This window comes from Leiobunum rupestre, chromosome 1 (genome assembly GCF_980474605.1).
Source record: "Leiobunum rupestre chromosome 1, qqLeiRupe1.1.hap1, whole genome shotgun sequence".
Lineage (NCBI taxonomy): Eukaryota > Metazoa > Arthropoda > Arachnida > Opiliones > Sclerosomatidae > Leiobunum > Leiobunum rupestre.
Genome location: NC_143384.1, coordinates 13,233,016 through 13,250,789, shown reverse-complemented (window position 1 = coordinate 13,250,789; position 17,774 = coordinate 13,233,016). Strand labels below are relative to the sequence as shown.

The 17,774-nt window shown below is 32.6% G+C and overlaps 2 protein-coding genes across 4 annotated transcripts in view; one reads left to right on the top strand and one right to left on the bottom strand.

Annotated features, from left to right (window-relative positions):
- Positions 1–17,774, bottom strand: part of LOC149961125 (glutamate receptor ionotropic, NMDA 2B-like) — a 176,902-nt gene that overhangs the window by 75,895 nt on the left and 83,233 nt on the right. The window lies entirely within an intron of this gene.
- LOC149961126 (uncharacterized) lies at positions 11,748–16,510 on the top strand. Its single transcript, XM_090167949.1, has 2 exons — positions 11,748–11,910; positions 15,933–16,510. The coding sequence occupies exons 1-2, from the start codon at positions 11,853–11,855 to the stop codon at positions 16,322–16,324; spliced, it is 450 nt and encodes a 149-aa protein (XP_090024075.1). The 5' UTR covers positions 11,748–11,852; the 3' UTR covers positions 16,325–16,510.

Genomic DNA, 17,774 nt, shown 5'->3' with positions numbered 1-17,774 from the left:
AAAAATGACTTTCGTGGAGAGCGTGGAGCCATTTATTAATGGGAACGGAAGCTAAAATTCAAAATAGCGAAACAATAATGTCGTCAGAGAGCTATTATAAAGTCTTATATTACTCTACTAAGTGTACTGTAACCGAAATTATACATCCCATATAAAATATATTGTAAACAATTACTATAATTGAAGTTATTGACAAATTTACAAACGAGCCAATCAACGCGAAGCAAACTTTTATGTCCCGCCTTTTGGGTCAAAATGTAGCTTCAGCATCTTGTTTGGATTTCGAAGCTAGCGACATCTGTTGAAAAAAGAGCTACTTCACCTAGAGCCGACACTTGCTTTAAGATGTCTGAAAATTACGACTTGAATAACCTGATCAGGTGAAAGCATTAACAATGATTGTACAACCTCATTTTTCCGCTCTTTGCCAGCGGGAGTGTTGCCATAATTCGTACAATTACATTTTTTTATTTACAATTTACAATTTTAAGTACAAAGTACATTTAAGGTCAAGTTGTTAAAGGCATTATGGTACGTTTTAAGATTACGAAAAATTTCCTATTGGTGGCTATTCCAAAACCGTAAAATTATAAAAAGCTCCCGAATAATTTTAATTTCCAATTATTTTTAAAATTTTGCTCACTGACATACCAAAATAAAGTTATTCCTCATTTTAATTTAGGAGTGAAACAATTCTGCGAAATAATTTTGCTCCGTGACATTACCAAAATAAAGTTATTCCTCATTTTAATTTAGGAGTGAAACAATTCTGCGAAATAATTTTGCTCAGTGATATTACCAAAATAAAGTTATTCCTCATTTTAATTTAGGAGTGAAACAATTCTGCGAAATAATTTTGCTCAGTGATATTACCAAAATAAAGTTATTCCTCATTTTAATTTAGGAGTGAAACAATTCTGCGAAATAATTTTGCTCCGTGACATTACCAAAATAAAGTTATTCCTCATTTTAATTTAGGAGTGAAACAATTCTGCGAAATAATTTTGCTCAGTGATATTACCAAAATAAAGTTATTCCTCATTTTAATTTAGGAGTGAAACAATTCTGCGAAATAATTTTGCTCAGTGATATTACCAAAATAGAGTTATTCCTCATTTTAATTTAGGAGTGAAACAATTCTGCGAAATAATTTTGCTCCGTGACATTACCAAAATAAAGTTATTCCTCATTTTAATTTAGGAGTGAAACAATTCTGCGAAATAATTTTGCTCCGTGACATTACCAAAATAAAGTTATTCCTCATTTTAATTTAGGAGTGAAACAATTCTGCGAAATAATTTTGCTCCGTGACATTACCAAAATAAAGTTATTCCTCATTTTAATTTAGGAGTGAAACAATTCTGCGAAATAATTTTGCTCCGTGACATTACCAAAATAAAGTTATTCCTCATTTTAATTTAGGAGTGAAACAATTCTGCGAAATAATTTTGCTCCGTGACATTACCAAAATAAAGTTATTCCTCATTTTAATTTAGGAGTGAAACAATTCTGCGAAATAATTTTGCTCAGTGATATTACCAAAATAAAGTTATTCCTCATTTTAATTTAGGAGTGAAACAATTCTGCGAAATAATTTTGCTCCGTGACATTACCAAAATAAAGTTATTCCTCATTTTAATTTAGGAGTGAAACAATTCTGCGAAATAATTTTGCTCAGTGATATTACCAAAATAGAGTTATTCCTCATTTTAATTTAGGAGTGAAACAATTCTGCGAAATAATTTTGCTCCGTGACATTACCAAAATAAAGTTATTCCTCATTTTAATTTAGGAGTGAAACAATTCTGCGAAATAATTTTGCTCCGTGACATTACCAAAATAAAGTTATTCCTCATTTTAATTTAGGAGTGAAACAATTCTGCGAAATAATTTTGCTCCGTGACATTACCAAAATAAAGTTATTCCTCATTTTAATTTAGGAGTGAAACAATTCTGCGAAATAATTTTGCTCCGTGACATTACCAAAATAAAGTTATTCCTCATTTTAATTTAGGAGTGAAACAATTCTGCGAAATAATTTTGCTCCGTGACATTACCAAAATAAAGTTATTCCTCATTTTAATTTAGGAGTGAAACAATTCTGCGAAATAATTTTGCTCCGTGACATTACCAAAATAAAGTTATTCCTCATTTTAATTTAGGAGTGAAACAATTCTGCGAAATAATTTTGCTCAGTGATATTACCAAAATAAAGTTATTCCTCATTTTAATTTAGGAGTGAAACAATTCTGCGAAATAATTTTGCTCCGTGACATTACCAAAATAAAGTTATTCCTCATTTTAATTTAGGAGTGAAACAATTCTGCGAAATAATTTTGCTCCGTGACATTACCAAAATAAAGTTATTCCTCATTTTAATTTAGGAGTGAAACAATTCTGCGAAATAATTTTGCTCAGTGATATTACCAAAATAAAGTTATTCCTCATTTTAATTTAGGAGTGAAACAATTCTGCGAAATAATTTTGCTCCGTGACATTACCAAAATAAAGTTATTCCTCATTTTAATTTAGGAGTGAAACAATTCTGCGAAATAATTTTGCTCCGTGACATTACCAAAATAAAGTTATTCCTCATTTTAATTTAGGAGTGAAACAATTCTGCGAAATAATTTTGCTCAGTGATATTACCAAAATAAAGTTATTCCTCATTTTAATTTAGGAGTGAAACAATTCTGCGAAATAATTTTGCTCCGTGACATTACCAAAATAAAGTTATTCCTCATTTTAATTTAGGAGTGAAACAATTCTGCGAAATAATTTTGCTCAGTGATATTACCAAAATAAAGTTATTCCTCATTTTAATTTAGGAGTGAAACAATTCTGCGAAATAATTTTGCTCCGTGACATTACCAAAATAAAGTTATTCCTCATTTTAATTTAGGAGTGAAACAATTCTGCGAAATAATTTTGCTCCGTGACATTACCAAAATAAAGTTATTCCTCATTTTAATTTAGGAGTGAAACAATTCTGCGAAATAATTTTGCTCAGTGATATTACCAAAATAAAGTTATTCCTCATTTTAATTTAGGAGTGAAACAATTCTGCGAAATAATTTTGCTCCGTGACATTACCAAAATAAAGTTATTCCTCATTTTAATTTAGGAGTGAAACAATTCTGCGAAATAATTTTGCTCAGTGATATTACCAAAATAGAGTTATTCCTCATTTTAATTTAGGAGTGAAACAATTCTGCGAAATAATTTTGCTCCGTGACATTACCAAAATAAAGTTATTCCTCATTTTAATTTAGGAGTGAAACAATTCTGCGAAATAATTTTGCTCCGTGACATTACCAAAATAAAGTTATTCCTCATTTTAATTTAGGAGTGAAACAATTCTGCGAAATAATTTTGCTCCGTGACATTACCAAAATAAAGTTATTCCTCATTTTAATTTAGGAGTGAAACAATTTTGCGAAATAATTTTGCTCCGTGACATTACCAAAATAAAGTTATTGCTCATTTTAATTTAGGAGTGAAACAATTCTACGAAATAACTAACTTAAACGCCATCTATTGAAACTTGTTTGTATTAAAAATATACAAAAAGGTGGCATCCAATTTTTTAATTTCAAAAGTTCAAAAAGTACGTTTCCGTTATCTACCTTTCCCTTCCTACGCTCTGTCGTGAACGGGGCTAAGAATAAGATTCTACTAACCCGAAACAGTTGGGCCCAGCCGAAATATAAGTTTCACATCGTATGTGTTAAGCTACTTCCCCAGGCTAGAGCTCGGCGGAACAGAAAAACTAACCGCAAAATTTTCCATTATTCATAAAACATAATATGCAAAAAATAAGTTTTTATTCGGATGATTTTCAGCTATGGATTATAACAAATAAATCGGATATTTCTGATCCAAACGCCCAGTTCCATCCCAGGCATGTCCAAAACGCTATACTTATATTTTTATATCTCCAAGGCGAACCAAATATCGTGTAAAAACGCTTACAGCGTCATTTAGTACCATACTAATTGATTTTATGTTATTTATGGTATCTTCATTTAGTATTATACTTATGTATATTTTACTTCTGATTGTATGTTAAACAAACCACTCATAGCTTCATTTAGTGACATACTGAAGGATATTGTTACTTATCACTATACGTTACACAGCTTCATTTAGTGTCGTACTTATGGTTATTATTACTTATCGTTTTACGTTACACCCCATACCAAAATAGGAGTCTTGTTTAAGAATTAAATAAGGATGCATTTGGATTACGTCTTATTTAACAAATAAATAAGTCGGCCAAAAATATCGTAACCAAATTTTATTTGTTACATTTAAATATAACTTAATCAAGACTTACGTTAACCTAATAAATTTAATGTTTTGGGAGTAAATTTCACACTCAAATAAGACTTATTTGACAGCATCAATTTCGTTCAGATGAAATTGAAAGAAAATGGTTGATTTAAGACTACAATAAACGTAATTTTAAGGATAAATACAGCTTTAAAATTAAAAACATGAAGACTCTTCAATTATGTTTAATACTTCAGCCTTATTAACCACTAAAAAAGAAAACAAATACTGGGTATAATATTATAATTTTAAATATAAAATAGTTTTAAAATAGCATTGACAATACAAAGTTTTCATAACTAAATTTGCGGCTGAAATAACACGAACTGAACTCTTATATTTGTTTGGTTTTTCCAGTTAAAATTCTGTTTCAATGAAGTCTTAATAAGTTTTAAATTAAGTCTGTATTAAAAGTAAATTCAATATAATATATATATATATATATCTGAAACATTAAGTTTAAAAAAACTTTAATCAGTGGTAGCGCCAGGACGTTTTTAGGGGTAGGTTAATAATTTTTGTCAATTATGGGGCCCTTTTTATGTTTTAAAGGCAATAATATAATCCCCAACAAAATTATAAATTTGATCCTCAATCAACCACTAAAGTTAAATTTTCAGATTGAGGATGTAATAATAATAAAGTGTCATTACCAATTTCGGATTCGGGGTCCCTAAAGTCGATTTGTGGGCCCCTAGTGTAATTACAATAAGTTATAGCCTGCCGAACCTACCCACTGCGCAGCCACTGCCTTTAATTCTATTGAATAAATGTGTAAATACCCTAGATAAGACCTAAAATGTGCAGTGTAAGTTATCCTTATTTAGAATAAAATTTGAGGTTCAAATATGACCTATTTCATTCTTAAATAAGCCTGATTATTAAGAAACATTCCGTTTTACTCAAGTCCTAAATAACATTTAAAATAATACTGTCATAAAAGTATATTCAGTATTAAATAAATCAGAAAGGTTTAGCTTAAAAAAGTCTTAAATTAGGTTTAAAATAGTCTAAATACCCTATTTGAAAACTAAAATAAGCAGTGTAAATTTTTCCTTATTTGAACCCTAAAATAGTTTTGCAATACAGCGTTTCTATTATTTAATTTAAGGCTCAAATAAGACTTGTTTTATTCTTAAATGTGTCTGACGTTTAAGTGCACATTCGGTTTTACTCAAGTCTTAAATAAGATTGAAAATAGTGCTGTAGTAAAAGCCCATTCAGTATAAAATACATCTGAAAAGTTAAGCTTAAAACGAGTCTTGAATTAGGTTAAAAAGGTTTAATTACCCTAGATTAAAACTAAAATACGCGGTGTAACTTATTCTTATTTTAACCTTAGTACAGTCTCAAATTACGATATACGATAAAATATAAAATAAATTGGTCTTAAACAATATTAATACTGTTGGTTGTTAGAATCGAACATTGCATATTTATCACACTCTAATGAGCTCTTTTCTAAAGATAGAATTATGACTATAAAACCATTGTATAATTATTTGACGACCCTATTCCTTTATAATGACTATCACGGTGCTAAACAAATTGTTGTTGAAAATGAAAAAAAGAGTCAAAACAAGATTTACGGATATATTTTAACTACCCCTATGTAAAACCACTAAAAAATTAATGTCGCTAATGTATAGTGGTGTTAAGTTATTAAACATTGCTGTACACAATATTAGTATTACTATGAAAGAACCAGTGTTTAAAAGAAACTAAAAGTTCTAATTTTTAATAATGAATTATAATTATGTAATTTAATTTAATTTAAAAATGTTATTTTCTTTTATTTTCTTTTCTCTTGTATATTTTTTTCTCTTTTACCTAAGTTATAAAAATATTAGGGCTTCCAAGTCACAGAGTTGACTTGGCCCTTAGCCCCATGTACTACGTCTAATTATAATAATAAAATTTGAATTTGAATATTTAAATTCTTCGTCAAAACCATCTTTTATTAACTTTAATTCCCTTCGATAATGTTGCAAGGTTCCGCTTACCAAAACAGGAGATTTCTTTTAGGCTGTAATAATGATCAATTGGGATTTAATCTTATTTAAGAAATAATTTTTTGTAATATTTAAATATACGTTAAATTAGGTTTATTTAAGTCTTCAACAAGTTATATTTTTAAATACCAATTTTGACACTCAAAAAGATTTTATTAGCTCTTTAATACGACTGTTGTTTTCAGCTAAATGTCCGTTTAAATCAAGTGTAAAATAAGACTTGTATAACACTGTAAGATGAGTATTTTAGGAAAACATAAATCTTAAAAATGAACACCAAAACAAATCTTGAATTCGTTTTAAAAGTAAACTTAGGAATCTAGATGAAATAAATATATACAGTGTAAAATATCCTTGTTTTAAACTTAAAATAGTCTTAAAATAAGATTGGCATTACAGCGTTTTTAAAAATAAATGTAATGTAAAATAAGACTGTAACATAAATCTCGAAAGATAAGATATGAAAGAGTCTTGAATTAGATTTAAAAATACAGCCTTAATAACATAAATGAAATAAAAATATGCCGTGTAAAATATCCTTATTTAAACTTTGAAATATTCTTTATATAAGATTGGCAGTACATTATTTATAAAACTAACTTTGACGCTCAATTAATGAATTTAACAAAATGTTTCTCTTGGCACTTTCAACAAAATTTGTTAGTTACAGCAATTGTTCTTCATTTTGTGCCTTAAGATTTCCGTGAAGCAGGGGCGTAGCTGAGGTCCGCAGGGCCCGCGGTGCGGGGGACTCGAGCTTCAGGGGGGGGGCCTTGAGCTTCGGGGGGGGCCTTGAGCTTCGGGGGGGCGCTAACCATAAAAAAATTAAGAAGGGGGGGGGCTCATAGAGATTTTTGCGGGGGGGGGGCTCTGAATTCTCAGCTACGCCACTGCCGTGAAGCTCTAGCGGCGTAGACAAGGGGGCTTCCGTGTCCCAACCCCCTTTGGGCGTACCTTTGCCTTAACTTAATATTCATCCCCTTCTCGACACCTCTGAGACTTTACATTTATTGCAATTGCGTAAACCGTTTTGTGGGTAAATTCAAACCATTTATGATTTATTATTTAAATGCAAAAATTGTAAAACCGAAACGGTTTTTGATAACCTATAAAAAATTTCATAATCGACTTAACAATTTCTTATTGGTATAAATTAGCTTTAAATCGCGTAACTTAGAAAACCAATTAATTTCAAGAAATTATTATTTGAATGTTCATTCATATAAACGGCAGCCCATACAAAATTTGGTATAAAATCCAATTTGTTTTTATTTTGTACTTAGGAATTCGAAACCAAAATATTAGTATTGTTTCCTTTAGGTTTCTCGCCAATTAAGAAGATCAACGGCTTCAAGAGTGTGGTTTCATTGGCTATACGTCCAGTGACAGTTCAATTCTAAATGAGTATTGTAGGAAATAAATGTGCTCTCAAGCTATCAAAACACGTATTTATAGATTTGAAGCTAATATCTTGAAAGATATTAAAAACAATTGTTAAAATGAAGGCCAGATTTGATGTCATTCTTGCAATGTTAATTGAGACTTAAATATGCGTTAGTTTTGCAGTCAAAATTGAGATTACAATGTGCATTATTTATGCAGTCTAAATTGACACTAACATACGCATTATTTTTGCAGTTTAAGTTGAGACTACCATATGCATTATTTTTGCCGATTAAATTGAGACTAACATATGCATTATTTTTGCAGTTTAAATTGAGACTAACATATGCATTATTTTGCATAAAATCTAGAATAAAATTAATATTATATTTGCAGCTAGTAATAAATTTAAAATAACTCTTGTTATATACGCTTAAATTTAATCTTAAACCAGCCTTCTTTTTCATTTTAAACAAGACTAAATTTAGAGGAGGAATATCAGACTTAAATTAAACTGAAATTAACCGTTATTAGGAGTCTCCCAGAGCTGAAGTAAATCTTAAATAAGGTTGTATGTGGCAGTTTCAAAAAAAGTCTTACAAAAGTTTTTTTTTGCTAACTTGTTTGAAACTTAGACAAACCAAAATATAATATAATAAATATAATATCTTAAATAAGTCTCGATTTTCACTCCAAATAAGAATGAATTAACTCTGAAACCAGGATGTATTTGGGACGGGGCAGCTTAAAAGGAGTCTGTTTTTATACTTAAAATTACAACTTCGCTTTTGGTAAAGGTATTCACAAATAATTGAATTTTAAATCTACGACTTCATAAAAACTTAATTAAGGATGTACTTGGGAATGGGGCAGATTTAAAAACGTCTTAGCGAAGTTTGTTTATACAAACTTATTTAATACTTAAATTGATATCTATCGTGCAACCGAAAATAAATCTAAATTAAGTATAAAAGCATGTACGAATTACGTCTGACCTAAGGATGTATTTGGGACTGTGGCAGTCTGTTTTACAGTTTTAATTTTGGTAAGGGACGGCTTCATTAGGTGTAATACTTATCATTGTATGTTACTAATGAGTAATTTATACAGCTTCATTTAGTGTCAAATTATCATTGTATGTTACATAGCTTCATTTAGTTTCATACTTATCATTATATATGTTACATGGCTTCATTTAGTTTCATACTTTAGGATATTATTACTTATGATTGTACGTTACACAGCTTCATTTAGTTGCATTCTTATGAATATTGTTACTTATGATTGTCCCTTCACGTTACGTGGCATAGAGTATTCAGACAGATACAACAATTAAAGTAGTATATTTTTAACTAAAGTGTCTCTTGGTTAAATTTTCAAAAATAAAAAGCCGTGAGTGATCAAGTTTCGGGTTATAAAAGAGTCTCAGAATATTAAGAAAATGAATTTCTCAAAACATTGTTCGTCCCAAAAATCAGTCAAATATTATCGGCTGGGACGATAGCTATCATACGTTTGGCCAGGCTGCCCTATATAGCGATTTCGGGCAAGCGCATTGAGAAAGCAACGGAGATGAGAGGATAACCTTTAGAGACCAGAGGAAGTTCCAAAACGAAATCAATAGAAGCTCTTTGGCCGTGAGCGTATCATGCGGATGTTGTCTGTCTCGCCAGCAGCGAGGCCCAGCAAAGAATCCTGGCGCTTTCGTTGTTGAGTTTTTTATCGAATGCGTAAAACTCAGAAGGTATTTTTTCGTAAGGGGTCGCATTTATAATATCTAACTACTGCTACTACTACTACTACATTTCGGTCCTAGCAAAAGCTCCACTCGAAAAATATATTTCGATGTGGAACTTAAAACGTTAGCTCAAATTTTAACTCGTAAAGTTTGAAATCGTGACGTTCAGTTTGAATTTCCAACTTTCTCATACAAGGATCTCTACGAGATAATTCTTTCAAATAGGGAATTACAGCGAATTGTTATTCAATAAATAAAAGGGTTTATTTAGCTGATAAAATACGCGAAAAATTAGATTAGTCCATAATTAAAAGGGATAATATATCTAAATCCTAAACAAACGGCCCGATGGCATGTCAATGGTACCGTGGTCGGGTGGTAAAGCCATCGTTTGGGATTTTAGCTGCACGGACCCCCTAGCACCTTCCTATTTGGTCTCTTCATCTTCAGCCCCTCTCTGGGCCGCTACCCAGGCTGAAAAAAAGAAGAGATCCAAGTATTCGGATCTCGACAGCAAATTCATCTTCCATCCAGTGGCCATTGAAACCCTTGGCGCTTTCGGTCGCGATGCTTTGTCGTTAATTCACGCCATAGGCCGTTGGATTCGAGATATCTCTTCCGAGCCGCGCTCCGTAGAGTATCTGGTGCAACGCATCGCGATGGCGGTTCAAAGAGGAAACGCCGCCTCTGTTTTGAGCACTTTTCGGCCGGGCGCTTCTTTGGAAGACTACCTCTTCCATTTGAACTAAATTTTTGTTTTGGTGTAACTATTTTTCTATAAATCCAATTTGAAGAAATTAAAATACTTACTAATAACTCGTACCGATAGGTCTTCGAGCGAATCTCGGATCAAATAGATCTTCGAGTAATAAACTACATAGAAACTAAATAAAATAGCCAGAAATTCCAACGGTAGACCGGTTTCGTTCTATTTGGAACTCATCAGGAAATCTGGCTGGCGACTGTTATATCGAAAAGAGAAACTAAGCCTAAACATTAAAAATTTCAAAACGCGTTGCATAGCAACGGAAAGCGTATTTTATCATCCTTCTCACAGTCCATAGATGGTCTCTTCTAACTTAACTTTATTTAGCTGAGACCTCCCTATCGTTTCTCTGTTCCTAATTCATTAGTTGCGGAAGCGTGTTCGGATTTGGTAGCGGGTCGTGTCGTGACTTGAAGCAAACATCCGAAATTTAATGCCGCTTCTCGTTAGTTAAGGATGCTTTCCACTCGAAATGGGTTTCATAGACTCTCCAAAGTTCAAACTAACAAGGAGATGACCCGAGGTGATAACCACCGATTTTGTTCAAAGTCGGGTATAATGTACACCTCCATGTAACTTGAAAAACTTGCAAGGAAAAAGTTGCGACGGGCTTTCGTTTTGCCATGGCAACTGAAAACGTTTTTGACAACATATGATTTGGAATTATTTCCATTGAAAATAACATGGGAATCTGAAGGATTTTAAGGGTCCCCCAATTGACCAAATTGCATTTAAACTTGATTAAATTAAATTTTTAAAATCAATTTAAATTTTTTTAATGTTTTTGAAATTTTCAAAATATTTCATTTTTTAAAAGGTTTCACAGGGGGGGGGGGACCCTTAAAATCCTTCAGATTCCCATGTTATTTTCAATGGAAAAAAATCCAAATCATGTTGTCAACAACGTTTTCGGTTGCCATGGCAAAACGAAAGCCTGTCGCAACTTTTCCCTCGCAGGTTTTTCAAGTTACATAGAGGTGTACATTATACCCGACTTTGAACAAAATCGGTGATTATCACCTCGGGTCGTCTCCTTGTTAGAGATACGCAAACCCGTATTTCAACCAATATATGAGTAGCTCCGAAGATTTCTAATCCGACTATGTCGAAGTCTATAAGATTGCGCCACGCAACACTAGGGGACTTTGGTTCACCAACAAAGTTTCCCAAACATGTTGGTTCTTGTGAAAAGGGTTTTAGTCATGCCGTGATTATCCAATAGTTCTGTCGTCCAAAAAAGTCGTCTTCAAATTTCCCTCGTTTAAACAGGAAACTTTAATCGCGAGATGGTAATATCCTTAATTTACGATAGCCAAGTAAATGGAACCCGTTTTTAAAAACCAACTGTCACTTGTAGAAGAATTTTTAAATAAACCACCCCATAAAATGGATACAATTTCCGTGGCAATTCTAGTTAAAAGGCGGGTAACCCAATACGCTGCTGAAAAGATCACCGCGAGTATATAGCGAAGAAATTTATGCACGGAAATTCCAACACGAATGATAGCAATGAAATATAACGAGAGATATCTCAAGACATTAGCGACACATAGTGTGGAGAAGAGCGTGTTACAAACGGATAAGCTGTCTTTGTCGGCGTTTGTGGAGCCATCGTGGCAAGATGAAGATTCACTTAGAGCTGTTACTGGTCTCATTGTCAACTATCACGTTTATAGAAAGTAAGTTTATCTTTTTCGGAGGAGACCATTCCGACGGAAACGATTACGTTTATCGCATTGTGATCACTTTTCTTAAGCGTAATTTTGTAATCGCTAAAAACATTTCGTAACGACTGTTATTTTTCAGTAATAACTGTAATCAGAAATAGCTAAATTCCTTCCATAACCACTGTTTTACCGTAATCGAAGTAATTATTCCGTAATCGAAGTAATTATTCCGCAATCGAAGCAATTATTCCATAATCGAAGTAATTATTCCGTAATCGAAGTAATTATTCCGTAATCGAAGTATTATTCTGTAAAGGAAGTAATTATTCCGCAATCGAAGTAATTATTCCGTAATCGAAGCAATTATTCCATAATCGAAGTAATTATTCCTAAATCGAAGTAAATATTCCGTAATCGAAGCAATTATTCCGTAATCGAAGTAATTATTCCGCAATCGAAGTAATTATTCCATAATCGAAGCAATTATTCCATAATCGAAGTAATTATTCCTAAATCGAAGTAATTATTCCGTAATCGAAGTAATTATTCCGTAATCGAAGTAATTATTCCGTAATCGAAGTAATTATTCCGTAATCGAAGTAATTATTCCGTAATCGAAGTAATTATTCCGTAATCGAAGTAATTATTCCGTAATCGAAGTAATTATTCCGTAATCGAAGCAATTATTCCGTAATCGAAGTAATTATTCCGTAATCGAAGTAATTATTCCGTAATCGAAGTAATTATTCCGTAATCGAAGTAATTATTCCGTAGTCATTGTATTTATTACGTAATCGATGTAATTATTTCGTAATCGATGTAATCATTGAATTATCGCTGTAATCATTGAATTATCGCTGTAATCATTGAATTATCGCTCTAATTATTTAATTATCGCTGTAATCATTTAATTATAGCTCTAATCATTTAATTATCGCTGTAATCATTTAATTATCGCTGTAATCATTTAATTGTCGCTGTAATCATTGAATTACCGCCGTAATCATTGAATTATCGCTGTAATCATTTAATTATGGCTCTAATCATTTAATTATCGCTGTAATCATTTAATTATGGCTCTAATCATTTAATTATCACTGTAATCCATTAATTATCGCTCTAATCATTGAATTATGGCTGTAATATTTGAATTATCGCTGTAATCATTCTACAGTCATTCTTAATAATTTGGTACTCTGGCTCTACTCACTTTGTATAGGAGTCACGGGGTTTTCATTACTGGTTTGGGTGCAAAAGATTTTAAAATTGATTCTAGATGAAAAAAATGTGCTGAATCCGAGACAAGCCAATAGTGTGTTTAGCCGCTACGGATCTCGAAATAATGGCGCTTATATTCTAGTATTTTCTAAAACAATTTTTCTAATAAATAATAAGATGGCTTCTGGCTAAATGTAACACGATGTTGACAAAAAATAATAATATAAAAACATACTTAACGCGATAACCGCTAGGGAGAGTAATTTCCCATGAGACGGCGTATTTCGAAAATTAGCGGAAAATGGCTTAACCAAAAATATTCCTGGCGAATATTATATTATATATAAGAGACGTTGCAATTTTACTCTTTTTTTCCTGAGCTCTGGAAGTAGAGCTGGAAAAAAGCCTGAATATGGTTGGCTGGAAAGAGCTTCTTCAATTTCAGTAGATATTCAGCGAATTAACACAATCATTTCCACAAGCAGTAACTTGCAGGTCATGGCTCTCGGATATATTACTTCTTGGCGATTTCTTTAAAGATGTTTTATTTAAGCTCCTATTGAGTGATCACTAACTTGAGGAGAGAAGTCCGCTAAAGCAAACACCTCAAGGATACATCACAAATATCGTCGACTCGAATGTAAAGTACTATCCGAAATCGTGAGGTGTGTGCTTTATCAGATGATATTTTCTGATAATATCGTCGACTCGAATGTAAAGTACTAACCGAAATCGTGAGGTGTATTCTTTATCAGACTATATTTTCTGATAATATCGTCGACTCAAATGTAAAGTACTAACCGAAATCCTGAGGTGTATTCTTTATCAGACTATATTTTCTGATAATATCATCGACTCGAATGTAAAGTACTAACCGAAATCGTGAGGTGTATTCTTTATCAGACGATATTTTCTGATAATATCGTCGACTCGAATGTAAAGTACTAACCGAAATCGTGAGGTGTATTCTTTATCAGACTATATTTTCTGATAATATCGTCGACTCGAATGTAAAGTACTAACCGAAATCGTGAGGTATATTCTTTATCAGACGATATTTTCTGATAATATCGTCGACTCGAATGTAAAGTACTAACCGAAATCGTGAGGTGTATTCTTTATCAGACTATATTTTCTGATAATATCGTCGACTCGAATGTAAAGTACTAACCGAAATCGTGAGGTGTATTCTTTATCAGACTATATTTTCTGATAATATCGTCGACTCGAATGTAAAGTACTAGCCGAAATCGTGAGGTGTATTCTTTATCAGACATTACCAAAATGAAGTTATTCCTCATTTTAATTTAGGAGTGAAACCATTCTGCGAAATAATTTTGCTCAGTGACATTACCAAAATAAAGTTATTCCTCATTTTAATTTAGGAGTGAAACAATTCTGCGAAATAATTTTGCTCAGTGACATTACCAAAATAAAGTTATTCCTCATTTTAATTTAGGAGTGAAACCATTCTGCGAAATAATTTTGCTCAGTGACATTACCAAAATGAAGTTATTCCTCATTTTAATTTAGGAGTGAAACAATTCTGCGAAATAATTTTGCTCAGTGACATTACCAAAATGAGGTGTGTGCTTTATCAGACGATATTTTCTGATAATATCGTCGACTCGAATGTAAAGTACTAACCGAAATCGTGAGGTGTATTCTTTATCAGACTATATTTTCTGATAATATCGTCGACTCAAATGTAAAGTACTAACCGAAATCCTGAGGTGTATTCTTTATCAGACTATATTTTCTGATAATATCATCGACTCGAATGTAAAGTACTAACCGAAATCGTGAGGTGTATTCTTTATCAGACGATATTTTCTGATAATATCGTCGACTCGAATGTAAAGTACTAACCGAAATCGTGAGGTGTATTCTTTATCAGACTATATTTTCTGATAATATCGTCGACTCGAATGTAAAGTACTAACCGAAATCGTGAGGTATATTCTTTATCAGACGATATTTTCTGATAATATCGTCGACTCGAATGTAAAGTACTAACCGAAATCGTGAGGTGTATTCTTTATCAGACTATATTTTCTGATAATATCGTCGACTCGAATGTAAAGTACTAACCGAAATCGTGAGGTGTATTCTTTATCAGACTATATTTTCTGATAATATCGTCGACTCGAATGTAAAGTACTAGCCGAAATCGTGAGGTGTATTCTTTATCAGACATTACCAAAATGAAGTTATTCCTCATTTTAATTTAGGAGTGAAACCATTCTGCGAAATAATTTTGCTCAGTGACATTACCAAAATAAAGTTATTCCTCATTTTAATTTAGGAGTGAAACAATTCTGCGAAATAATTTTGCTCAGTGACATTACCAAAATAAAGTTATTCCTCATTTTAATTTAGGAGTGAAACCATTCTGCGAAATAATTTTGCTCAGTGACATTACCAAAATGAAGTTATTCCTCATTTTAATTTAGGAGTGAAACAATTCTGCGAAATAATTTTGCTCAGTGACATTACCAAAATGAGGTGTGTGCTTTATCAGACGATATTTTCTGATAATATCGTCGACTCGAATGTAAAGTACTAACCGAAATCGTGAGGTGTATTCTTTATCAGACTATATTTTCTGATAATATCGTCGACTCGAATGTAAAGTACTAACCGAAATCATGAGGTGTATGCTTTATCAGACGATATTTTCTGATAATATCGTCGACTCGAACGTAAAGTAGTATCCGAAATCCTGAGGTGTATGCTTTATCAGACGATATTTTCTGATAATATCGCGAAATGACGATGACTGATTATAATTTCAAAATGCTTTTATTTCAATGTAGTGGGTAGTTATCCATACGGGGAACAACGCGTGACGAGCATGCTCAACTGGGTTGATGACGAAAAAGTTCCACAAAATTTGGATGCTGATGAGTTCGAATTGAAATCAATTAAAAGAAGTATTCCCTACGGACCAGAAGTGGAAGCGAGGAAGAGATTACCGAGAAAAATCTATATTTTTGATAAGGTTGTACTCATGAGTAAGAAATATAAGAATCAGCACTACAAGCCAGAAGACTTCGATGCATGGATTAACGCTTTCCCAGCGAGTCCACCAAAAAAAACCCCACCAGCGAAACCAACAAAAGAATTTAAGAATGAGCACTACAAGCAAGAAGACCTCGATGCCTGGATTAAGGCCTTCCCCCGAAAACCAAAAAAAAAATTCCCTTAAAAAAAACCCCACCACCGAAACTAACAAAAGGATTTAAGAATGAGCACTACAAGCAAGAAGACCTTGCAGCCTGGAAAAATTTATTCATAAAATAGTAGAACTATAATGAGAATAAAAATCTTCGATGAACCCACATTGATACCTGTAGATAATAAATAAAAGAATAAAAACTACGGACCAAAAAAATGGAGGTTTTTCGCAAGTATTTTTTGAAACGGTTTGTTTGAGAAGCGGACTGCCAAGTGGGCCTAATACCCCTATAGTCAACTACTCGTCAACTCGAACCAAGAATTGATTATAATGATCGTTGAAATATCGATTACACCAATGCCACGATTAACTCACTTTGGATTCGCCCCTGGGTTCCAAACCATCGACACCTTGGTTAAGGGACAGGACCCCAAATCAACATTTTGCCGCTATCCCTTGGCCGACGTGGTCAGTTCACCTCTATTTTGATTTACGGATCGCTCTAATAAATCGTAGCGGTACTAACGGTAGGCTATAGCCTGCCTGAAATTACCAAAATAGCCAGGCATTTGATGAAATAAAAAGGACAACACAAATTTAAAAATAACAAAGACCCGAGCAAACACCCAATGTTGGAATATCTTTAAGTAAAAAATAGCCTAGCTAATAAACATTGTTTCGAATTTTTATACTAGATTCGTTCTCTGCAAAATCTATTGGGCTCTGACATCGGGATCTGCTTTTGCAAAAAGACCGAAAATGAGTACGAGTATCATGTTTAAAGCGGCTCTAGTTCTTTTTATCACCATTTAATCGAAAGGTCGAAATAAATAATGTGACCGAAAACCCTTTCAAGATTATTCCGAGAATTGTTTAAGAAATTCCGTAAAATAATCGATCAAAACGAGACGTTTTCGTTTCGTCCCGTTCAATAAACGACCTGTTTTCACTATTATAAAGTACTCTGAGAAAGTACGGGTCCATTACCCGAGTTAGAAAAACACATGTTAGCTCTAACACAAGACTTTTCATGCCATGAAGCACGGATTTCGAAATTCGGTTTACACCAAACACGAATTTACTACCTACATGAAAACGTAGTAAATGTTAAATTTTCACCACTTCCCCACCACTCGTACGAGGGGTCGGACATTTGCCATTATTTTGTACGGGATTTCGGGATTTCGTAGAGATTTTGGCGATTTTATAATTATTTTTAAGTGATTTTGGGATTTTAATGTTTATTTACCATAGAGAGTTATTATTTATTTTTATTTGTGGACGGACTGCCTGTACATAAACTAATTTAAAATATTAAATTTAACCACTTTTGCACAGTAAAAAAATTAAATTAATTAAATAAATATGTTTTTACTGTGCAATAGTGGTTAAATTTATTTTAAATTACCATAGAGAGAGATAGCAGATTTTGCGATTTTAGACAAAGTGTACGGGATTTTGGTAAACATCCGACCCCTCG